This window comes from Crassostrea angulata, chromosome 8 (assembly GCF_025612915.1).
Source record: "Crassostrea angulata isolate pt1a10 chromosome 8, ASM2561291v2, whole genome shotgun sequence".
NCBI lineage: Eukaryota > Metazoa > Mollusca > Bivalvia > Ostreida > Ostreidae > Magallana > Magallana angulata.
In genome coordinates, this window is record NC_069118.1 from 23,340,894 (window position 1) to 23,368,280 (window position 27,387).

Sequence of the window (27,387 nt, forward strand, 5' to 3'; positions counted from 1 at the left end):
ATGGTTTCTGTTCTCAGTGATGTATTTGATTTGACCATTCCCTGAGTACAGAGGTTTACCTTCATCATCAAACTAAATTGTTTGTTTTTCTTTACTTCCTGGGTATCGCACAACCTTAAAAGCTTAGACTGAGTTTTGTCATCGTTATACATACTGACCAGAAAATCACAAGTAGAGGTGACACACAGATTGATAGGTTTTCATCCCTGTAATTTAATTATCTCTTCTATTTGACCAACTTTTATTTTATTCAAAGTATTTACGCTGCTGTCACAATATATCAGATTTCCACCTCTTTTGACAAATGTATCATTTGGTACACCTTCTGATTCTGTTCTGATTGTTCTTATACATTTGCCATCAATACTGAAGCATTTCATATCTCCAATTAAAGGGGCATGGTCACAATTTTTGGCAAATTCTGTTTTTCTGTTTTTATTATTTACAACGATTTAGATATGTATTTCTGATGACGAAGTGAAATTTGATAGTCTGTCATTAGTTAATAAGCAAGATACAGAGCTCACAATTCTTTGTTATGTAAACATGACTCGTGCCCTGTTTTTGATTACATAGGTTCAATATACCGATAAAAATTCTTTTTCAAGCTGATTTTTCTATCTTCTTTATTCATCTTAAGCATAAATAAACAGTTCATTACGTTCAACACTTTCATTTAAGGTCTTAAATAGGACTTTTTACTTCAACATTCAAAATGTAAACAAAGGCATTGTTAATATAGCAAAGAATTGTGAGCTCTGTAACTCGCTTATAACTCAACGAATGAAACTCAAATTTTGGTTGCATATTGAAAATGCCTTACTTAAGCATTGTAAACATTAAAATCAGGAAAAAAAAAATTTGGACCCAAATCGTGACCATGTCCCTTTAAAGCACTTGTCCAAATTCCTACTCCAATGTAAAAACAAATACTGCGGATATATTTATTTACAACTCTCTGGGTGAAAACTTAATTCGTGATTTTATTTTGTAGCCATCTTCATCAGTTGTTAAAACTAGAGGCTTAATGGATCTAAACAATTCGTAAAAGTGCTCTCCATTAATAGACTTTGGAAAAAAAATGAAGGCAGTGTGGCCTGAACTTTGGCAGGAAGTTTTATGAATTTTTTAATCCTGGACTTGTATTCTACAAAAAACAGACACATTATTGGAGTCTTCATGTTCCGTTAGTTTAGATAGGTTTCCTTCAATCGATATTTTGTCAATATAGCGCAATGTTTTTCTTTAATTTCTTTTACTTCACTATTCATTTTGTTGATAACGCTGTCAACTTCTGTGCACAATTTCTCTCCTTGTTTTGATATAACTGTTGCTAATTTATCATACTCTCCATCTAGGTTGGCAATCTGGTTGATTAAATCCTTCCTTATATCTTCATACGTCGGAACAATAACCTTTTCTATTTCTTCAGTATCTTTTACTCTATCCTCTTTCTTTGTCTTGTGAATGTCTTCAAGGACAATGGCATCACTATCTTCATGCTCATGTGATACAGAACATATAACACAAAGAAACACGTTACATGATTTATATTGCAAATTACATGTTTCTTTGGAATGTATTTGCATATTGGAAACTTCAGGGTAGACGTCTGGGAAGGAACTATTGCATGTTTTATAATAATCATCAGAGATGTGTTCCCCCATACATGGCTTGCAGAGGCTGACATGGCAAAAATCACAGTAGTTATGTACTATGTTTTCCTTACAAAGGTCACATCGAACAATGTCCTGAGCACTGTGGCGGGGATCCATCTATTTGAAAAGAAACCTTAGAGGTTAAGTAACTGTTCAAATGTAAAATTAAGAAATATTCAACCAGCATTTTGCTTTTCCTGGTTTTAATGTTTCATGTTAGTCATGTAAGTCTATTCAAGAACAAATACAAATGAATATTGATTGAATTTCTAACATAGATTATTATTTCTATATGACAGTGTTTACCTAATGAATCAACCTGGCGGATAACTCTTAAAATCGATTTCCATAATGTACACGTACCATCATCCAGTCAATATGTTCTGAAGTTATTATTTTTTAGTCAACCATTTTCTAAACAAACTGTGATACATGTACCTTTACCACTCACTGTAAGAACGCAACAGTACGTTTTAACAATGCACGGTATTACATTACACTTATAATTATCAATGTTTCACATTTTTCATTTGGCTACTCCAGCTCTTATGAATTTTAAACTTACAGTACATAGTATATGGTATTCATGTCATGTGTCTATCAGTATATTATGGGCTACATGCCATGCAATTTATAAGACAATACAATATTTCTTGTTTCATATAATTTTATTACTTATCGAAAGGTCAAGATTAATCTTTGGCATGTCTGGTTGACATGATGCATATTTGTTAAAACAGTTGTAATACTTCTTTTCTGTAAATGTAGAGGAATGATCTCTTTAAAATCAGAGCAAAAAATTCCCACTATTGAAAATAGGTATAGATAAATAAATACATAATTTACATAATTTACAAATTTACATATTTAAACTTGATCTGTAACGTTGATCTATATCTATTTATGAAAATAAAACCCGTGCAAATATCACCTCAGTGTCTGAAAGTTGGTGTTTTTCAGCCGGACTGTGCTGAAAGCAGAGTTCTGACTGTAGGCAGGCAAATCGCCAATGTTACTATAAATAGCACGACTTCAAAAGTAAACAGAAACCGAACAGCGTCAAAATAAAAGCTATACCAAATAGTTACATGTACATCTACATAGAGAGCCGTGTTTTGTCAAATCTAATGTTGGGGTTTTCTTTTGTTGGCGAAAAAAAGCCAATAGTAGGTTTTTTCATTATTAATTACGTTTCTTAAGAACAATATTATGCATTTTTGGCACATATACAATGAGCATAAATATAACTATAACTGCAGGCGTCCCACAAGACCTGGCTTTGGGTTTTTTTTTTATTTATTCTTTACTTATTTCTTTATTACTTCTTATTTTAATGGCATATCTAATCATCTGGTTAATGATATAAATTGTTTGCGGATGATATTTTCTTGTTTATAGTTGTAGATTATGATGTTAATGATGTTAAAACATTTTTATTAACAGCTGATCTAGATAAAATTGATAATGGGCTTCCACACGGGCTGTGGATTTCAACCCTAATAAAACTTGTAATATAGATTTTGCAAGAGGGTACGAGCAAATATTACTTGTTGACAGTTTGTTATTGTCGTTTTTCATGACTTATTTTTCGGCGATAGACAACTTTCCTATAAACTTCTCAATATTCAAGCAGTTTAACATTATATTAAGTCAGCAAAAAGATTCTATTTATACCCGTAATCAATAATTTTGCTTCATATCATCCTAAACGTTACTTCAATATATCTATACACTCAACATCTTGTACCTCTTATTTTATTATACATTGTATACTTCATATATAATATCAATTATTTTTGTAATTTTTCATATTTTCAACTGTTTATGTGACCTTTATTTTTGATATTTTTTCCATTTATTTGTTTCTTATTTTCCTATCTCTGTTCTTAATTCACACCAATTCCAACTCATTTAATGCTGCAATAACATGTTTCATTTTATATTATAAACTTATTATATTCTATACCTATTATACTAAGTCTTATATACTGTGGTATCATTATAATTCGTGGGGGCCAATTTTCGTGGATTGCTTGAAATTCACATGTTTGTGTGGCCGTAATTTCGTGTTTAATCTTATACCTACAAGAGGAAATATACTTTATAACACTAGTTTAATAATTCGGAGAGGATGTTAATACGTAGATGAGAGGTACCCACGAATTCCACGAAAATTGAGCCACCAAGAAATATAATGATTTCACAGTAATTCAAATGTAATTGAAATATAAGTTGTAACTTTGATCCTTGGTGAGAGGACTAAAATAGACATAGCCTGATGTCCAATCCTATTATGCACTTATTTGCATAATAAAATATTTGTTGAATAAATGAGCATGAATTTCAATGAACTACTTTAGAAAGTATTAATACAGTAATTATTTTTTTTTCTTAACAAGGACATTGTTGTTACTCGCAGCTTATATAACAAAATTTAGTAACTGTGATCCCGCGGACATACGTTTATCAGTTTTTGCAGATGTTTCCGCGGTCATCATTGTTTTGTATATATGTCTGTCAGATACCCAAAAATAAAGAACATATTGTTGAAGATAAATTGAATTTTGTTGCCCATGTCATATAGGTGGGATTAATATGATTTACAATCTATGGTTTTATTTACAAATGCTATTCAAGCTATCAACTTAACTTGACAAACCTGAAAGTTTCAGGAGGAATATTGAGAATGTTTAAGCGACAGGAAGCGACAATGACAACGAGCAAACCTTGGATAGCAATGTCAATGAAAATATGAAGAGAAATAAATATCAAGTCTTTTGGAGACAATTATTTTTTATACAGTGAATAAGATACGCAATAAAAAATTATTCAGTATCATTGCATAAACCATAGAATTAAAGGGGCATGGCCACAATTTTGGTCAAGAATCATTTTTATGATTTCGATGTTTACAATAATTCAGTAAGGCATATTTAATCGGCAACAAAAACTTGGGCGTCATTTGTTGAGGTTTAGATGAGTTACAGAGCTTACAATTCTTTGCAATGTAAACAATGCTTGTGTTGAAATTTTAATTGTTTAAGTATAAATTCAAGTTTTCAACCTAAAGTGAATGTGTTAAATGTTGAATTAATACGAAGATAGACAAATCAGCCGGAAAAGGTTTTTACTGGTATACTGAGCCTAGGTGAACAAAAACAGGGCACGAGTCTTGTTTACATAACAAAGAATAAAGAACCCTGTATTTTGCTTATTTCTATGACTGATCATTTCATTTCATTTGATCATTAGAAATGGATCCCGAAAGAATTGTAAATAATAAAAAACAGAATTTTTTTTTTTACCCAAATCATGACCATGCCCCTTTAAAATGAAATACAAAAAATTATTTATGAATATAATGTGCATTTAACAGCTATATACACATATTATATACTTGTATGAAAAATCATAACAAAGTATTTAAGGTCAGAAATGTTGGTTAATTTTAAATTGTCTTTCTTTTTTCAAAATACGTCCGTTAACAAGTGTATGTTTCATTATAAATAGAACAAATGTAGTTTCTCGAATAAGAAATAACACAATCAAATCATTTTGGTTTTATCAGCAACCGTATAAACGCTTTATTGTTACTAAGTTGGTACATGCACACGGATTACAGAAGTCATGTTATATCTCTTATCAGGAGTTCATTTCTCAGGCACAGAATGACTTATTCAGATCTTCATTGGGTTTTTATTTAGTGTGTGCATAAAAATCATTGCACAAAACACCATGCAAAGCATTGCGTAATCCTGGAAGATTAAGGCATCTTTTCTTACACTTACTAGATAACAGGCTTGGGGTAATGCTAAATGTAATGGCAATGCATTGCAATGCATTACATGTTTTCAAAGTAATGCTAGTAACGTGCAATACCACAAACTTAGCATTACAAGTAATGGTAATGTAATGCATTACTTTTAAAAATCTAGTATAATGCTGGCATTACAATGGCATTACTTTGCATAAATATGCTTATTTATGCATGTACCATTCTAAAATTATGATGAGTAATTGAATAACTGAAACTGTATTTGATTAAAATTATTTTCAAGTAGAAAGAAATATTTCTTGAGATAAAAATGTTTAAATTGTATTAATAATTTTTTTTTTTAAATCCATTCTTAAATTGTCAAAATTACTAGCTATAACAACACAATTTAATAACATTTTTAAGAGTGTATTTAAAAAGAGTTTGAAATCATTTGAAATATTTACTCTAATTAGTTTGCACATCGATGAATTTTTTACTGTGAAAAATGTGTCAAAACACACTATGCCCTCAGGATAATCTTAGTATTAAAACAATCTGTTGTTTTTAGAAGTGCTAAACACCCAAATCTCTTTCTATTGTCTGTGTTCCAATAGAACAGAAGACAGACATACACCTTTAAAAGCTAAAAAGGAATGCTCTGTCCAACCATGAACTCTGGAAGCTTGACAATAGCTTCCATTACTATAACCCATTTAAAAATAATTTCTCTCTCTCTATTTGGTATAAAGTACATTAGTTTGGACTTATATATAAAATACAAGATTCATGTATTTTTTCTATTATTGCACTTAATATATCATAACATAAATATTGCCAATTAATATCTTAGAGTCCCAGCTTGTATTGTATTGTATCATGCCAAATGTCTATAATATATCTTTTTACTTCTGTTGATTATAATGACATAAGATGATTATATCTTGTTATATCTTGAGCAATTAAAGAAGGAATCTTGCATAAGTAATTAAATTTGAACCTGCTACTTAATATGAACATTTATATATATATATTTAAAGTGGGTTTTATATTTGAAACATTTGCAACAAATCTTTATTTAACATTACTTTTTTAAAACTTATTATTGACTTTTCACAAAGTAATGGTAATGGTAATGCATTACTTTACTCAAGTAATGGTAATGTTATGCATTTGTTTAAGAAAATTAAGTATATGTAATGGTAATGGTAATTTAATACTTAAATTCATGAAGTAATAATTGTAATGTAATGCATTACTGTACAATGTAATTCGCCCCAAGCATAGATAACTATAAAATTTATTTGACTTTAACATAACAATTCAGAAACATTGCATTGACTCATAAAAAAGTCTTGACAGGCAAAAAAAAAAGAAAACGAAAGAAAACAAAAAAAAACCCCGGAAAAGGTGCCCACAGGGCCCAGAGAGGAAGGGGGTAAACTCTATAAAGGCAATTTACTGGAAGCATTGTTATAAAAGAAGTTGCAATAAAACTAGGTTGTACTTAAATGCAGCCTTTCTGATCTAAAAACTTAAAGCTATAAAGGCAAATTTATTCTGACAAGCATACAACAGATGTATAAATGGGTGATTTGATACAAATCAGGGTTGAAAAAATCACCATTCAGGGAGATTGGTGTAGCGAGATGCATTTCCCGTTCAAAAGGAAAAAGGGGTTGGTTTTTTTTCTTTTGTACAGTTAAAAATTGTCAAGAAACTTTACAGAGACAAGTACACGTAAATTTCTTTCTACGATTAACTACCCCGTCCATAACCAAATATAAGACAAGTGTTATAGCGGAATAATACGCTGTATGTATGTTAAATAATTGGTTCACAAATGCATTTTTAATTTCATTTCAATTTTCGATAGAATCTACCTGATCCAAGGTATTAATTTAGAAGTTATGTCAATGTGAGTTTATAAATCCTCATTTTCCTATAAAAGCTATAAAAACGATATCTGTAACAAACAAAACAAAACAAATCACTAATTGAACAAATTTAAACGGGATAATGCTTTTAATTGTATAAACTTGTTAATTTTTTAATTAGGCTTGTATTTTGAAATTTGCGACCACAACTAGACCTTCGTATCCTATTAGTCGATACGTTAGCACAACCAAAGATTTACGTAACAAAAATCAGGATTTCTAAAACGTTATAAAATACGAATGAAAGAATATTCCAAAACTTGAGCTCAGTCTTGTCTTGCAGGAAGACCGATATCGAGTTCAGTTGTAGAGACCCTTAATACGTCAGGCATTATGGACATTATTTATTCAAATAGAGACTATGTATTGCTAAATGGCGGGCATGTAATTCTAAACCCCAATTCATTTTCTGTATTATAAGTATGGTCGCCGTTCAAGTCATTTCAAACCAAGAATCAATCGACATTCAACCAAGAATCAGTGTTTGTCATAGGCCATGTCATTTTACTTGACAAATCGAATTTTTTAAATGAAAAAATAAAAGAAATAAAATGTAAGCTCTGTTTTTAGGATGTGAACTGCGTCTCCAGGTTGAAATTCACGTCTAGTCGCTGTTTTGATAGACCATTTTTGGAACGAATTTCTTCCTTTTTGTTACATTTTCTGTTACCAATGGCGTGCAATTGAGGTCTTGCAATCATGGTGGAATCTTTATTATCTGCTTGATAGCTGACATTCAAATTTCCTCTTCTCCTGCCAAAATTCTTGTATTACTTCCGTAGGTCCTTTGATTTGGCCACCCATAAAGTAGGTCAAATGGTGCTAACCCCGTCTGCTGATGACGGACATCACCATACGCGAATACTGCATACGAGTAGAGTATCCCACTAAAGGTTCTCGGTATTGCAAAGCTTCATTAACATCAATTTCAATGTACAATTGAAACGTTCAGTTTTTCCATTTGCTTGAGGACGATTTGGTGAAGTTGTCACTTCCTTGACTTTCAACAATGTGAATAAAAATCCTTTATGAGTTTTTTCGTAAAGCAAGTTCCTTGATCAGTCAAGATAATTTTTGGAATGCCTACCCGGCTAAAGATTTCAATGTAATGAGAGCTTTTGCCACACTCCCAGAATCACAGCTTTTCAATGCAAATGCTTCTGGGTAATTAAAAACACGTCGCGTCATCAACAATAGTGAGAATGAATATGTTTCCTTTCTTTGTTTTAGCAAGAGGGCCTACGATATTTAATAATATTTTGAAAAACCGAGTTGATATAATCCGCATTTTGATAATTGGTTCTTTCATATGAGTTCTTTTTGCCACTTTCTGACATACGGGGGTTGTCCCAAAATAACATATACAGAACACATAATTTAAAATCTGTTCACTTCAATTTCATTAGACTGCTGTGTTTTCTTCAATGGTCCTTTGGCAAACAATACTGAAAAATTCAAATCTGTACTTTATTCATTTCTCGAGAAAATGAATAATTAGTAACTACCAGGTTTGTCAGGTGGCGCAATGTGCGACGTCGAAAATTTCCAGTTTTACGTTGTTGCTAAACCTTCCACGTCGTTTAAGATACAATTACCTTTTATTTCCGAAAAAGTCTTAGAAAAAATATTATTTTTGAACAAAATTACCTGAGTGCAGATTCATTATATATTTCTAGTTTTGTTTTGTTTTTTAAATATTTTCTTAGTACCAACGATCAGTCGGTTCCAAACTTGCCCTGTATTACTTGTTGTCTAACGTCCGTCTTGCCGAAATGTGTCGTTCCAGCTGTCGTTTTTACGTCCATTGATATCGTTTGGGGTTTCTTTTTTTTCCACTTAATGTCATCATACTTGTTCAAATATGTTCAATGTTGTTTAATTACTTATTTACAAAACGCATTTCTAATCAATTTTGTTAATTTCATTTACTTCCAAAGCCGCTTAGGATTTATTTCATGGTCTTTGCAAACTTGTATCAGTTACTGCTGCACCGCCTTAAACGCTGACATCGTCATTTTTTTACGAGTTAACTTTTCAACTGGTCACAAAACGCGCTATAAAATATTTAAAAGTTTTGTCTTAGTCAAAACATTTCCTGAGTGAATAATAGAATTATTATCAAATATTAATGAATGTTTTATTTGAATTTTTTAAAGAATCCAGTTTCCCAATAAAAAGCGAGTTGTATTGTGCAGGCTGTTATTGTCTAGACTACCTTATCACGATATGACTTTAATTTTGAGTCATTTTTTCTGCATTCATTCCATTTAGATTATCAATGTTTACTGTCTCTGTTTTTTCACTTTCATTGATTGCTACATTTTGTTTATGGTTTTATTCATTTTTCAGTCAAACAAAACTTCTTCATTTGTTTCTTTACGCGCTTGTGCTCTTACTCTTCCTGCTAACGACATCATTCCCTAGTAGCGCATCTAGTAATAGAGAGGGAGCAAGACCAACCTGTGAATTTTCTTTGAAGTAGGGAGAGTTGAGTTTCACTATTCCAATTTTTGCATCGAATGGCTGTCCGATGGTTGTGTACAGACAGTGTGTTCTTCTGTTCCTCCAAAATGCACGAGGAAACTACAAGGTCCTCCTTGATTAAAGTCATTGACGCACTTATATCCTTCACCCTGGAATGTGGATTAATTAATCATATTCAAGTGTTATTATTCTAGACAAAAATGTAATTTTAGGACATTTATTGCAAAATGCCCTTTGTCCTTGCACTTTAAACATGTCACATCCTTCCTGTTGGTTCCATGTTTTTGACCACTTCTTGGGCCCGATCCTATGCCATTCCCGTTAAATTCCTTGGACGGTCATACTTCCATTTGTCCTTTTGGCGGCATTTAATCCTTGATGTTGTTGGCTTCAACAACAGTAGATGATCCCTTGTTTCTTCGTACCCATTGTGCTGGTGGTAACGCTTTTCGGAAGCATTTGTCTCGCAATGTTACTAAAGGATTCTTATCCTTGATGGATCTTCGTAGGTACCTGTCATTGTAAGACTGTTTCTCCGAAAGTCTCAAATTCCGATAGAAATGTTAGTATGTGGTAACATTTCGGGTTAAACGGTTGTAGTTTGATCTTTAATGGCGTAGCTTTTGCTGGTGATTCATTTTCTTGTTTTTGCAGTTGAATTTTTCCTTTTTTACAGCCAATCTTTCTATTTCAATTTTTTCTCTAATTCAATTTCAAGTTCTGATCCTGTCTTGTTGGTTTCTTCTTAAATGGTGGGTCTTTCGGGTGCGTAGTAACTCTAAATGTCGTTTATTGGGTTAAATTGTACAATGATTTTTTTACTATTCCAAATAAAATGTTTAGATAAAAGACTATTTATTTATATATTTTTAACTTTTTAAACAAAAGCTATAAGAGCAAGAGTATCTGGTTAACTCGACCTAACTTTCCTCCATGATGTTAATTAGCTAAAGCTTATTCCTCGGCATCCCGTTCTGGAAAATTATTTTCATCAAAACTAATTACATCAAATTATACAATCTTATTTATTCACTTTTTTGTTTTAATCAAAGATATCCGTCTTGAATCCATGTTGAATGCGTCCTACACTCTTCGCTAAGACGCTAGTTAGTAATCCGCGTTCTTGTTTATCCCGATCTCGAGAGTTCTATCCCCTTCCACCACAGGTCATGATTCGCCAGCGCCTATCAATCAAAACTAAAATCGCGCATTCAAGAAACAAATTTACATTAATCATTTTATCTATTCAACATTTGTCTAATATTTATTTCTGTGGATACCCTTAATAAGTTCCCAGTTAATATATTCACTCTTTATATAATAATTTAATATCAATTAATTGCAAACATATATTTTGATCCAAACTCACTGATTTCGATCCGCCAAAACGAGTCCACCACCTGAATCTCGTTTTTGCTATTTGGGGCTAGTTAATCGAAAATGAAAATATGTTTTTGATTATTATCACAAAAATAACTTATCATGTATAATTCAATTATATTTACGGACAGCATCTCATGCACTTTGTCGAACTATCATAAGTATAAGTAGCTACAGTGGTGCGGACATTTTGTTGTTTACTGGCAAAACTTCTTAATGTGTCAATACTTAAGATCGAATGTTTGGGAAGAAATTTACCGAATTAATAAACACACTTGACAATCAATTGTTTAATGTACATTTAGTACGACACACGAGTTATACCCGTTTCAAAAAAATTGAAATCGAACAATTGATCTAAAATCGGGGCACATCTTGCATCGGGGACTTAGTTCCTCCAGTAAATATTCTAGCTATATGAATATATCATTTGTGTTAATCCAAACTGATGTGTTAATGTAAATAATGATAAGCCAACACCACTTCATTTACATTCTACCTTAATAGACAATAAGTAACAAGTTGTTGCAATGACACCCCCTTTCCACCGTTCAAACAAGGCTTATCTATTTTTAAATTACAACATTCGCTCACTGTTGCTTATTACATCCTAAATAACATTATCATCAATTGTGAATATAAATGTTAACACAGTAAACATGCATCGGATTTTATTTTTGAAGCATCTTGATATTGCTTGCTCCATTGCCTATACTTTTTTTTTTCGGAGAATGCAATTTTCAAACCTTAAATATGCCTTACGTCATTACGTCATGCAATAAATGGCGGTTGCAAGATAAAACACATAATTAAACATATTCGCAAATTTTGTAACACAAATTATAACGAAAATACTACAGAAATTGGTTAAAGTGCATTAGCTAGACTGTGTATATTCAAAGAGAAGTGAGAAATTAAGTCCAGTGATGAACCTGTCTGCGCCGGGTCAGAAATTATGAATTAAATGCTACGGGTTGACATTGCATATCGGACATTTTCGAAAAAGATAAATTGACACACCGTATTATTGACATTTACATAACAAAGCAATAAGCCTACAATAATGCTATTAATTTCACTACACTTTCCCTAGTTTGAATAACTTAACTGTGTCTCGGGAAAGGCCCTCAACACAGTTAGAATGCCTTCCATACACCCGTAATGTAGCAGAAAATTGCAAATTCGCTCCGGAACGTTTTGGAGAAAATCAATGAAGTTGCCTTAAAAATAAGTCAAATTCATCATAATTAACCTTTTTGAGACTGTAAATACCTTTCATTTAATATTGTTTTGCCTCGGACTAGAATGTCGCGACGTCATTGGATGAAAAGCGTCACGTGGCTGCCTTACAAATTTCTTTAAAAGGCAAGCGTCAAAATTTATAGCGCAACATGGCGGACGTAACGTTATTTGAACTGATTTTCTACACAAACGTTTGTTTACATATCAAACTTTAGGTCCTCGACAAAACAAAACACTTATTAGGTTTGTTACTGACTGTTTAAAGAAATTTGTGGGGTCGGTAAAGTCCATAGAAGGCTCGGCTCCGCCTCGCCTTCTATGGACTTTACCGACCCCACAAATCTCCGCCTCGCCTTCTATGGACTTTACCGACCCCACAAATTTCTTTAAACAGTCAGTAACAAACCTAATAAGTAATAATGTTGATTCATATAATGGACGAATTCAACACTTTTTCACCAACGTAAACGCATTTTCTACAGAGAGAATACACGGAACGCAGTCTATCCTAAAACTTGGTCTGTAGGACATCATTCATTTTTACGACAAAACATATTCTATCTTCATCTCCTATGAAATATAATGTGGGTTTGTTTGCATGTAATCAAATATTTTTGTCATCACGAAGACAAAAGTCAGTACTTAGTTGAAATGTATATTTGTTATTTTATTCTTCTCTCATAAAAAATCTTTAATATATATGAACAGAATATAAAGCAAAGAACTATATATGATATTAGTTAAATTTGGCCCCCATAATTCGACATTTTTTAAGTGCTTCGGGTACAATAAAATGTTAACTTATTTTTTAGAAGAGTTGATATAACATATATTTTTCATCTATTTATATGATGCTATTTCTATATTTGAATCAAAATCAGTCAAAAATTGACATTTTTCTTATCGTTTTACGAATGGGAAATATAGAGCGCATGCTTGAACAAGAAAGACATTTTTGTCTCTTATTAGTCTTGGCTAGATACATCTCTGATTAAATTATTTTGTTTGTTTGTTCAAGCATGCGCTCTATGTTTCCTGAATGTAAAACTGCTTGAAAACAAGCTGCTTGTGATAAAAATGCAAAAATGGCGGGACCAGGTTGTCTTTAGGATGTCATATTTCTAAATTGTGGACACTTGGATCAAAATAAATATTATTTAAACACATCACATATGTAGCTGTACTAAGAAAACAAAGAATTACAGTTAAATGATGATGTTCATTTTAGGGGGCCATTTTAGGCCCATTTGATATATAGTCCTTTTAAATGAAAATTTACCCGTATTTGTATTATCTTTTCAGAGTTTATTCATACAAATATGATAATTGTGGAATCATAAACTAAAGATCCTGTTTGCGTGAATGTATTGCGCAAGCGCAAGATTGTAAAATCCAAAAAATCCAGATGATTTCCGGGATTTTTTACGGAATTTTCGTTGATTATTTATTAGCGAAGCTTAACTGAGAAAAAATGAAAACAAATTGGTAACCTTCAAGTACCAATGGCGTCTAGAATATATAAAATAAAAGACAGTATTCTTTTGATTTATCGGTATTAAAGATCGAAAATTCGAGTCTATTATTTTAATGTAGTAATATAGATATAGTGAAGAAAAGAGTTTCAACACTAATCAATTTACAACATACATTATTTGCACAATGCTTTTCATTTAAAATATCTGATCACCTTCACATCCACCGTAAAGTATTCAGCAACGAGCAAGTTGTCTTGTTTATTAACACACAAACCCAATGGATTCTTCACATTGTTGATGTAACTTAAGAACAGTCCATCCTGGTCCAATATGTGGATGCAGTGGTTGTTACTGATTGCCGCCAGGATCTGACTCTGACTGTTTGTTGTGATGCCATGGGGTTTAATCAGTCTCTTATTGGCTCCTGAGGAATGACCGGTGTATCTCCATCTAAGTTTCCCTTCCTGATTTACTACGATAATTGCACCAGCCCCCCAGTCAGCAACACATATGTCATGGTTTCTGTTCTCAGTGATATATTTAATATTATTATTTCCTGAGTAAAGAGGTTTATCATGATCATCAAATTGAAAAGTTTGTTTCTCTGTACTGCCTGAGTATCGGACAACTTTCGATCGAGTTTTGTCATCGTTAAATACACTAACCAGAACATCATCAGTAGAGATGACACACAGATTGATAGGTGTCCATCCCTGTAATTTAATTATTTTTTGTATCTTTCCATCCTTCAGTTTGTTCAAAGTTTTTGATTTAAAGTCACAATATACTAAATCACCTCTACTTGTAACTGCTATATCAATTGGCATATCTCTTAAATGTGTTTTGATACATTTGATACACATGCCATCGGCATTAAAGCACTTTATATCACCAGCAATTTTAGCACTTGTCCAAATTTCTTCTTCACTGTGAAAAGAAATACTGTGGAGATCTTTATACCCTGTGTTAAAAGTATTGATAACCGCAGGACTATCTAACAGTTCCCTGTTAATACCTTTTAGTAACTTTATATTGTAGCCATTTTCATTTGTTGTAAAGACGAAAGGTTTCAGGGATCCAAACATTTCATAGACTTGTTTTCTGTTGAATGACTTGGGACAAAATGTTGGCAATGTAACCTGAACTTTTGCAGGAAATTTCCTGAATTCATTACTTTGGGGCCTGTATTCTACGATTATAGATACATCATTGGATTCTTCAACTTTCTTTAGAGCAGATAAGTTTCCTTTAATCAAGGCTTCATTTTGCTTGATTTCAGTTAAATGTTTCTTCAATATGTCGCGGTGTTTCTCTTTCATCTCTGTTATTTCATTCTTCATCTTGTTGATAACTCTTTTAATTTCTGTATGCCATTTCTCTCCTTGTTCTGACATAACTGCTGTAATTTTCTCATAGTCCCCATCCAGCATAGCAATTTGTTTGATTAACTCGTTTCTAATTTCTTCATAAGTTGGAACAATAACATTTTCTATTTCTTCAGTATCCTTTTTTATAACTTCTTTCTTTGTATTGTAGAAATCTTCAAGGACTATAAATTCATGACCTTTATGTTTGGCGGATGCAGAACATAAAGCACAAATAAACACTGTACATGATTTGCACTGTAATTTGCATGTTTCTTTTGAATGCGTGTTACATATTGGAAACATTAAGGTTGATTTCCTCTCCTTGAAGGGAACTATTTTGTGTTTTTCATACTCATCAGAAATGTGTTCACCTACACAGGGCTTACAGAGGTTGACTTGACAAAAGTCACAGTAGCTCTGTACTTGGTTTTCCTTACACAAGTCACATCGGACAACGTCCTGGAGACAGTAGCTTGGATCCATCTAATAAAAAAATAAACGGAGGTAAAATTTGTAGAAGGAGCAGTTGCATATTTACTTTGAATGTTTTATACTGTCAAAGCAAAGAGTTTATACAGATGACTTTTAAGTTAATTTTACAGGTATTCTTAGATCTTAGCTTACAGTGTGTATACCTTATGAATCAAAATGGCGGTAACTCCTTGACCAGATGGATCAAATGAAACTTATTTCCAACAAATAACCTCATCAGCTTGTAAATCTCGTCTTATATATAGTGCATAAAATATCCAACTAGAATTCATAGGCATGCATTTTAAAATTTCAAGTACATGCAAAACATATACTGTTTGTACCTCGTTAACAACATTTGATTATCGATTTTGTCACTTGGAAATTCCACGGCTTGATATTCTACTTTCGGTTTGTAATATTTCTATAAAATCTTTAGACGGTGTTCTGCTAAACTTGTGGTATCCCTTTATATATTCACTCATTTTTTGCATAGATTTACGATTCTTACTAATGATAGGTTTTATCTCATTTAAAAAATCTGACAGAAGACCCATTAGTTGCTCGCAAATCGATTTTAAAACAAAACATTTAAACTGCGCCTCTTGGGTTTTTAATATATTTAGCTAGTGCTTTCGATGACGAACGGAACCTAGCGCGCTAGTCGCTCACTACACGGTCGATTGTGATACAGGTGGAATACAGTTAAATGACAATTTGAAAGAATCGGGACGATACACACACACACACACACACGCATGCGCATATATGTGTGTGTAACGTGTACTTTCGAGTACATGTACTATGAATTGGAAAATTGATCCACTACATATAATCATAGCCTCAAAGCAAAACAAAATACAATGTGTTCATGCTTAGTACTCCGCGAAGATGTCCACGTTCTTTGACATTTATAAACCACAACTTACACCTTCTTCTGAAACGCAACTTAGACCCAAATAAATATTGACGTAACTTAATTAATACTAACTTAAGCCCAAATTCACGTCCTTTTGAGAAATGGGCCCAGGGACCCCTTTCACTAAAAAGGCGTAAGACACGACGATAACTTAAGTGAGGCCTAGGGGCGTACGCCAAACTTAGGTCTGACGTAAATTGCGTTTCACTAAGAGGCGTACACCGGCCCTAAATACTAGTATCGGACTCAGTTAAGGCCAGACTTATGTCCTTGTGCCCGTTTCACTAAAAGGCGTACGCCCAGCGTAACCTAACGCCTGTCGTAAGTCTGGACTTAAGTCAAATATTTGGACTAAGGTCCGTTTCACTAAAAGGCGTAACTTTGCACCCGCCTTAAGTTAAGACAAAAATCGACGCCTAGCCAAGGGTAGTCGTACTTTATGGCGTAAACAGGAATTAACTGCTAATTCTGTTGCCGAGAATATCGCTGCTGGCCGTAATGTTAAATTGAACAATTGTCATGTAAATTTTATTTATTTCATATGAAATTAAGAGAATAAAGTGTTTTGATAGGTGGTACCAATTCTCGAACATGTCTTCATTCTTCTTACCATGTTTTATGCACATTCTTTTTATATTTGCACATGCCATTTACATGTTAAAATTACATATTTAGACAATCGATATATAGTTTTCAATTGATTATTTTTATTCAATAATTTGATTTACGTCTCATATTTTTTAGTAAATTGGGCAATGAATAATGCAGAAAATGTACATACCTTATGCACATGTAGTACAAAGGTATATTTGTTTAAGAAATGTCTAGCATTTCAAGAATTTCACCCCCCCCCCCAACTTCCATGTAAAATATGTGTGAGCGGGATATATTGAAATTTAAAACTCACTAAGTAAATTTTTGACTTTTATATTTTCCTCTTTTTTTATTTCATTTTTGATGAGTAAAAGGTGTTAGCTTAGATAGTTAAACTAAGACTAATCACAAACAAATTCTCTGTATTGTTAAAATGTAAATACCAAAATATGATGAAAGCTCCAACTATGTTTTAGAGTCGTCAAAAGTCCCTAATTTTTTTTAAAATATTAGATAATGTGTTTATCATACTGTGGTTTCATCAATATTCAAGGGTATCAATTTTCGTGGATAAAGTGAAATCACAGTTTCAAGAATACGTAAATTCGTGGCCAATGATCGTATTAATACAAAATGTTAGTGGAGATTGCACTTCAATGAACATTAAATATCATGGACCAGCCTAACAACGAAATCCACGAAAATTGTTATTCAACGAATATTGGTGAAACCACACTACAACCGATACAATACACTGACTCCAGATTAAATAGATTTTATTCCGTAGGCTACATACATCTACTCTTTATTAATTTCAAATTTGTATGAAGCCTCGTTCAATATACTAAATACAAATGTAAGTGTAGTTGGGTAGTTTATGTTGAGTCCACAATACGTCTGACACATACATCTTTACCTTGGATCTGATAACTTTGGTGAAACATTTACAAATAAACGTGCATGCACTTATGGTTTGTATGTACCCTTTCACTTAAATAATTCGAAAAAAAACTATCTTCGGAAACAATTTATGTATAAAAAAATTTAATAAACTTGGAATTCATCAATTATTTCCTAGGTCACTTTGCTCCACATTTTACATTAACACAAATCTTAATATGAAAGTAATAAATATATTCATCCGAGCCTCGTTTTTTTTTTTTTTGCATGAAATATTAAAATGTCGTTATTTTTAGTATCTGTTGTATGGTTGTTCGATGCTTGCTTAATATTGTCCAATCCATGGTTAAATAGCTCATTACTCATTAATATGCTATATTTTCTATGTTTAAACAATTACATTGATTTTCTTTCAATGATATAGCAAGAGGAAACCAGAAAATTTAATAAAAAATATTCATACTCGGGCCATAAAATTGACGCATGATCAAAAGAAAATTCCAAGGGTATTCGAAGCATGTTAAAATCACCGTAGATATCAAAAACAAAATAATTCTGTTGAGTTAATAATTTTGAATGAACATATCCTATATGCTTCATCAAATATATCTTTCAAATAAAACATTTAGCAAGTTTTGCTGTGTGATTTTGCCACTTAACAGGATTAATATGCCTGAATACTTTACGGTTCTCTCTCTCTCTCTCTCTCTCTCTCTCTCTCTCTCTCTCTCTCTCTCTCAAACACAATTGACAAGTTTCTATCGTTTTATCTATCTAAAGAATATCTATCTATATATCTATATATTTATATATTCCTAATTATATATATTCCTTATTACTGTTTATCATCTGTCTGCGCATGTGCATAAGCTCGTTGTGAAGGACGTAAGTATGGCCTTAAATTAGTCCGATACTAATGTTTACGGCCAGGCGTACGCCTCTTAGTGAAACGCAGTTTACGCCGAACTAAATTTTAGCGTACGCCTTGAGGTCTAACTTAAGATTCGTCGTATCTTACGCCTTTTAGTGAAACGGGCCCCAAGACAACATGCTTATTGACATGTGTATACAAATGATAGATAGATAGATAGATAGATAGATAGATAGATAGATAGATAGATAGATAGATAGATAGATAGATAGAGAGATACATGTAGATAGATAGAAGATAGATGGACGGACGGAAGGACGGACAGACAGACAGACAGACAGATAAGAGAGAGAGAGACGCAAAGTATTTTTGTTTTGATAGGTTACAGGCACATTTGGCACTTTCATGTTCAAATCATTGCAGTTATAAAATTATTTCTGTTAAGTGAAAAAATAACACAACATAGCTTGCTGCAATGTTTTATTACAAGGATATATGTTTCAAATTATGGCCCGAGTATGAATAAATTTTGTTTAACAAATGCTGGCTTCGTTTTGCTTATTCAATGAAAAAAAATCCGTGAATGTGTTTAAACATAGAAAATAATCCATCTTCATGCAGTGGTGAGCAATTTATGCATGGATCGACAATATTTAGCAAGCATCGAACAACCATTCAGGTATTACAAATAATATTTCTTGCCTTATGCCAGAAAAGTCAGAGGTTCGGATTAATATGTTTATTGATTTGATTTTTAGATTTGTGTCAATGTAATATGTGGTGCCAAAATGACCCTAGGCTAGAAATAATTCATGAATTTCCAAGTCTGATTTTTTCTCCAAATGTGATTAAGAAATTATTTTTAGCGAATGAATTAAATGAGATGGCGCATTTTCACTTATTCCATTTAAATGCTGAACATTTAAATAATGCTTTTGTGTAAAATGTGTCTATCCAAGTTTTAATGATGGCGTTTTCTCGATGCCTTTTTGCTATTTTTTTGACAATGGGATAGTCAACTTCTTGATAATGATAAAGTTTTAATTCAGGAATAAATGAAACAATACAAAAGTGCATGCAAGTTTATTTGTAAATGTTTCATTGCCGATCCAAGGTACAGATGTATATGTCCGATGTGAACTCAACATAAACCGCCCAAGAGTACACCTTATAAATGGGTAAATGTTTATATTTATTATATTGATTTATGCTTCATATGAATTTTAAGTTAATATAGAGTAGGTGTATGTAACCTAAAAAAATATTTTTGATTGAAACTGGAGTCAGTGTTTCGTATTGGTTGTATGATAAATACATCATCAAGTATTTTTAAAAAAAAGTAAGGGCTTTTGACAAGGCTGAAACACAGTTGGGGCTTTCATTTTATTTAAGTAATTACATTGAACACTACTGAAAGATACATCTGTGAATTAGCTCCAACTACATGAGCATATCATGTTGCACTAATCAAATACGAAGAGGGGAGGGGGAAATGGAACCCAATGTTCCGTTCACACATACATGTATTTTGCGTAGAAGTTGGAAAAAATTAAGTGTAACACATTTTTTTAAACAAATACACCACTGAATGTACATATATATTTTCTGCATTACTCATACCTAAATCTACTAAAAATATGAAACGTAAATCAAATTATTGAATGCGAACAATCGAATAAAAACCATCGATTGTTTATCTTAAATATGTGGTTTTATTAAACGAGTATAGTGCAAGTGCAAATATAGATAATGTTTATAAAGCAATGTAAGGAAGTTTCAATGCGAGAACTGATACCATTTATCAAAAGTCTGTATTTTCTTAATTTCCTTAATGAATTCAATCAAATTAAGACGATAAATTATACAATTTTACATTATGGTTAGCAACAATTCTCTCAGAAACAGAACTAGCAATCATTTTATGTATACACCAAAAGTTACGACGACACTTGGCTAGGCGTAGATGTTTGGCTTAACTTAGGTCGGGCGCAGAGTTACGCCTTATAGTGAAATGGACCTTAGTCCAAATATTTGACTTTGGCCGGGATTTACGCTGGGCGTAGGCCTTTTAAAGAAACAGGTCCCTGAGATGTGTAGCTCTACCTGAGACCAGTAGATCGATAGCATTAAGTATTTACATAACAAGCGCATGGAGACCGATATCGAGTTCAACGGTAGTGAACCTTCTTTGCGACATTTAGGGATTATAGGAATCTTATTAACGTTAGAGACTATAAATCACTTAATGCATAATTTATAGAAATACCCGATGTAGTTATTGAGTATTCAATCAAACTAAATTCAAAATACAGGTCCTGTAGCCAAGTTATTAATAATTTTTCGCTAAGATAATTTTAGTATTGATTGAAAAATTGCACATGTACTATTTTTTGATTGGTTGTGTAATTATTTGCAATAAGTAAAAAAAACCCGTAAATTTAAGGTTGATTTTCATTTGTTATTATTTTAAACAGTTGAATTGAAAATTGTCCATAGTGTCTTCTTCAGTACCGGTACATGTGTGAATTTTGATTAAAGGGGCATGGTTACGATTTTTTTCGCTTACAATGTTACAAAGCTTCAGTAACCATTTTTAATATTGAACCAAAAGTTTGAGTGTCATTCGTCGAAATTTTAGCAACATACAGAAATATTAGTTATGTGCACATAGTCAAGGTTATGATCTGAACAGTTTAAATGGTGAAAGTCAACTTTTATGTTAAGACCTAGACTAAATTTGACAAGTGCTATTAACTGTTACATGTAACTTATGTTAAATTGAATTTAAAAAAACAGCTTGAAAATCTGTTTCTGGTATATTTAACGTATGAAAGCAAAAACATGACACGAGCCATGTTAACATAACAAAGAATTCCTAGCTTATAACTTCATTAACGACACTTAACGAGGCCGGGTCTAATTTTTTCTGCCCTAGATTTTTGAATGAAATTTTTAATAAGAATTTCTACTGATATAATTATTATTTTAAGATAAAAAAAATAAGACATTTACCACACCGTTTGTTTAAGGGGTCATCTCAAAGTTTATTAATTTTTAACATAGGACCCTATGGGACTTTGCTTGAAATGTACCAAATTTGCACATTTTTTAAACTTCTGCCCTAGGGATTTCTTTTTCTGCTCTACATGTAAAAGTTATTGCTAAAAGGCATCAAATTGTCAAATAAAAAAAACCTTTTACCTCCTGGTTTGTTCCAGGGGTCTTATCAAATTTATTTTTTCTACGCCCAATTTCCCAGTTTGTCAGATAATGGCTATTTTTTATTTGACAAAGACGGAAATGGTGATCTTTATTGTATTATTAAGACATTAAGACATATTTAAGTAATGAATAAATATATAATATCACATATTAAGGGTAGTTAATATAAAATACATGGTTAATGTCTTGAAATAAATGAATTAAGCGATATTTAGGCGGGTTAAGAAAACGTGACAGAGGGTTAGGCTTGCTGAACCCTCTTCACGTTTTCGACCCGAGCCCAAATATAGCTTATACTTCGAGACATTTATGTTTATTCCACAATATAATATCAATTTTACACATCAAACGAGCTATTTTCAACAAATTTCGCTGAATATCTGCAGTTGAAACTATCACGCCATGGCGTCAACAGAGCAAAAAATGACGTCACAATACAAATGAAACGCTGCGCGAAAGCGTGCGTATTCGTTCTGTACTCGGCCTCGTTAATTGTTGACTGGTCATAAAAAATACAAAACTAAATCATTATTAACAATAAAAAAAAAGAAATCAACCTAAACTTTAATAATAATCGTTACTATGCCCCTTTAAAGGCCGAACATTTACAGAGTGGTGAATCTCAGGTGAGGGCGGGGTTAGTTTATGTTAGAATTGACCTTAATTTGAAGATCGTATTGTTCTAAATGTTTATATGAAACGATTTTATACAGAATTGAATCCAGATGAATCGTTCTACATCGAAGTATGTATCGTCAGAATTTTCTCTAAACACACGTGTTTAAAGCAAATGTGAATAAATTCAGTAAATTAATTATGTTTAAAAATATTGCTCTGTTCATTGTGTTTAGCTCTTGGCATTGTTAAATGTAGTTAATTTTAGAAAAAATGTATAAGAAAACCATGCAATCAGGAAGAATGTGGAACGTAAAGGCAGCCATGTTACGATGAAGATGGCGTTCGTTTCCCAACTCATGCACCAAGTTCGAATATTGGCTGTAATACAAGTAATTTAAGCTTTAGTAACTCATGCGTTTGTTTTAAAAAATAAAATTTGATATCTTTTGGGGCTGTTATCTTTGTTAAATTTATTAGGTAACGGAAATTCAAGCATAAAATGTGTAATTCAAGTTCTAAATATTGATTAATTTTCATAATCAATTTCACTAATGCTTAAATTCTCATTTTAATCCTGAACAGAAGATATTAAAGATAATCAAGATCACGCTCGTACGATAACGTCAATCAAACTAGGTGCTACTGTTTCAAACTTGATTCACAAGCAGCATCATTTTGAAGTTTGTACAGAGAGGGCGTTGATAAATTGTTCAGCCTTTAACGATTTTAAAATGATAAGTATGTATTTTTGACTAAGTATTGGCACACAAAGTTCAAATCATTTATGGAAAAGTATCTACATTTAAGATAAAACTATATCATATTCCACAAAGCCAATATGAGGTTTCTTTATTGCGTAAATCAAATATATAACACTAAATTATCTGTAACAATATTTTAAAAACATATCTGATCAACCTACACCATGTATGTAAGATAAAAAAAGATATTCAACTTTTCAGTCAATGTCAAATGAATACAGTTTTACATCATAAACACTAAACAATGCAGAATTACAATGCAGTATTTACAAAATGTCATTCATTGGAGATATCTGATGACCTTTACATTACCGTTAAAGTAACATACAAGTTGTCACGGTTATCAATACACACACCGTTTCATGTTTCCGATTTAGCGTAAGAACTACCCATCCTGGTCCAGGATGTGGATACAGTGGATGAGATAGTCTGCCGTAAGGATCTGACTCTGTCTGTTTGTTGTGATGCCATAAGGTTCAAACAATTTCTTACTGGCCCGTGAAGAATAACCAGAGTATCTCCATCTGACTTTGCCGTCCTGATTAACCACCACCACTGCACCAGCTTCATAGCCAGCTACACAGATGTCATGATTTCTGTTCTCAGTGATGTATTTAATACAACTATTCCCTGAGTACAGAAGCTTACCTTCATCATGAAATTGAATCGTTTGTTTCGCTATACTTCCTGAATATCGGACAACTTTAGATTGAGTGTTGCCATCGTTATGTATACAAACCAGAAAATCACCAGAGGAGGTGACAAACAGATTGATAGGTTTCCATCCCTGTAATTTAATTATTTCTTCTATCTGTCCATCTTTTATTTTTTATAAAGCCTTGGAGATGAAATCACAATACACTAGTTCTCCACTACTTCTGACTGCTATATCATCTGGCGATTCTCCTGAATTTGTTATGATGGTTTTTACACATTTGCCAGAATTATCGAAGCATTTTATATCACTACTGTAGGCACTTGTCTAGATTTCTTCTCGATTGAAAAAAGTTACACTACGAAGATCTGTTTACTCCGTGTTAAACCAGTATATGACCTCAGGAATATTTAAAGGGTCTCCAGGAAGTAAATTCATTTTATAACCATCTCCATCTGTTGTTAAGTGTAACGATCTTATGAATCCAAACATTTTGTTAACTTGCTCTGTGATGATTGGCTTTGGACAAAATGTTGGCAGCGCGACTTGAACTTTGGCAGGGAATTGCCTGAATTCTTTAATCTGGGTTGATATTCCACGACCAACGACACGTTAATTGGAATTTTCTAGGGCCTTAAGAGCAGCTTAGTTTCCTTCAATCAAGGACTCTATCAGTTTGATTTCATTTAAATGCCTCTCCAATATTGCTTGGTGTTTTCCCTTATCTCTATTATTTCTTTCTTTATCTTAATGATAATTCTGTCAATTTCCCTGTGCCATTTTCCTCCTTGTTCTTCCATAACATTTGTAATATTTTCATAGTCATCATCGAGACATTCAATCTGATTAATCAACCCGTTCCTTATTTCTTCATACGTCAGGGCAAAAATCTTTTTCATTTCTTCAGTTTGTTTTTTAATATCAACTTGTTTTGTCTTGTAGATGTCTTCAAGGACACTGAATTTATGACCTTTATGTTCCGAGGATGCAAAACACATAACACAAATAAACACATTGCATAACTTGCATTGCAATTCACACTTTTTCATTGAGTGTATTTTGCATGTTGGAAACATTAAGCTTGATTTTTTCTTTCCAGGATAGGCACTATTTTATGTTTGTCATACTCGTCAGAAATGTGATCGCCTATACGTAATTTTCAAACGGACCGGGACAACATCCATTCCATTTTCCTTCAATCCTCGGGGGACGGCTTATTTGTAGCCAGTGGTCGAAATAAGCCAAGCTTGGGTCGTTGTTATATATTTATTAATACATAATAAACCTGAAATTTCGTAATTAAACAAATAACACAGAATAGACACAAATGACAAAACAATTAGACACAGACAAACATACACATTAGACAACGAAATGAAACAGTAATATTACAATTTAGAATGACTTTAATTTATTACATTAAGTCTTACCGGAACAAACAATCCTAATGCTTAAGTATATTGCTATACAGCTATAGTTCTGACCCGTTCAAGGGCTAGGCGGGGAGTGCCAGTCCGGTATAAGATTTTGGCGGGGAAGGGTGCATGCAGAGTTAGTCATGTGACCCTATTGTCCAGTCTTGTCATTGTCCACGTTACAGATATTAAACTCTCATACAATCATTCACTCTAAACACGTAGGCCTATACCAATCAAACACGCTAGCGCTGTAATTTAATATACAAATTATATACCTGGTTACACATTGCCCCTCTTCATTGAAATGGCTCCTGACATTTCACGAAATTAAACTCAAATGCATTGTGCATGAAGAGGAAATATGATTTAACACTAAAATAAAACAACATAATTTCAGTGTCTGCAACATTAAGCCAATACACATGTCACCAAATGATTCAGCTGCCTCAGTCAGTCTGATCACAAAGGTGAAACATCAAAAACACTGAACACAAGATCAAAATAACAATTTACCACCCTGAACACACCTAGAATCTCCCAAGGAAGATAACTTTCTCTTCAGATATTGTATATCCCACATCAACACTAATATTACAGTTTTACAACTAATATCAGAGCAGGACCAACAACACAATAAATGGGTGATAATCATCATATCATGACACACAAATGCAAATTGGGGACCCATTAAATTAAGAAAACAAGGGCATTAAAAACTAAGTCATCCACATCAAATAGTTCAGAAAATAATAGTGATTAATTTTAAAACCAGGAGTTTTTTTTTTTTTTATAATGGTATATTTTTTTTCTACCCTGAGAGTTGGCATTAAAATTTGATATGTGAATTGAATTTAAAAAACCTGAAAACTGCATCATAAAATCATGAAGCATAAAAACAGTTTACCGGATAAAACACTACCTAGTTCAGTCTCCATAGCGATCAGGAGGTTTTCGAATTCTGGCAGTTCGTCGCGGAAAAACGCGAGAGTTGCGGTTTGATAACCTAGTACTCTGTTCAACCGTGGTATCATCTACTCGACCCGATGACCTTGTCGTTTCATCGATTTCACTATCAATAATTGTCCGATTCAAGGTACCGGTAGGTTCTGGAACACTGGAGTTCTGAAATGAAGAAAACTCATGATTAGTATTGGCCTCAATACATGTATTGCTAATTTCAGTTTGTCTTATAGAAGACAGTGAAGTTTTTGGGTTTCTCGATGACCTAAGTACTCTGGTTGTTCTGATTTCTGAACTACTAGAGTCAGAATCTGATTCTGAGCTGTCTTCTGATCTATCATCATCAGATATGTCCTCTGCACATGATCTACCAGCATCCTGACTTCTACTCTTCCTTTTCAACACTGGTACTGCAGGCATGTCAATGTTTTCAGAGGGAATGGCATTGAATGGCAAGAGCATATTCCTGTGTATATTAATGTTTTTTCCCCGATTCACTCTTGACTCTAAAGACAGGGATGTCAGGATTTGGAATACTTCGAATAGTGTAGACTTCAGATTCCCACTTGTCAGCCAACTTGTGTTTTCCTTGAATTCCTACTTTCCTCACAAGCACCCTATCTCCAACCTGAAGTTTGGCAAACTTGACCTTCTGGTCATAGTTCTCTTTATTCTTGTTGGCAATTCTTTTAGCTTCCTTC

The 27,387-nt window shown here is 32.8% G+C and overlaps 1 protein-coding gene and 1 pseudogene across 2 annotated transcripts; both read right to left on the minus strand.

Annotated features, from left to right (window-relative positions):
- Positions 1–13,966: 13,966 nt before the first annotated feature.
- On the minus strand, positions 13,967–16,300 carry LOC128160640 (uncharacterized). 2 transcript variants are annotated; one of them, XM_052823993.1, is made up of 2 exons: positions 15,933–16,300; positions 13,967–15,780 (listed from the first exon to the last, which is right to left on the minus strand). In XM_052823993.1, the coding sequence occupies exon 2, from the start codon at positions 15,778–15,780 to the stop codon at positions 14,122–14,124; it is 1,659 nt and encodes a 552-aa protein (XP_052679953.1). In that variant the 5' UTR covers positions 15,933–16,300; the 3' UTR covers positions 13,967–14,121. The 2 variants fall into 2 exon arrangements, with proteins under 2 accessions (XP_052679953.1, XP_052679952.1); XM_052823992.1 differs by having other exon boundaries at positions 15,922–16,300.
- A 7,505-nt stretch (positions 16,301–23,805) lies between these two features.
- On the minus strand, positions 23,806–25,306 carry LOC128160808 (uncharacterized; annotated as a pseudogene).
- Between the last annotated feature and the right edge of the window lie 2,081 nt (positions 25,307–27,387).

What these genes read in the sequence shown, in the direction of transcription:
- LOC128160640 (XM_052823993.1), bottom strand. Translation starts at nt 15,780, where the DNA reads ATGGATCCAAGCTACTGTCTCCAGGACGTTGTCCGATGTGACTTGTGT.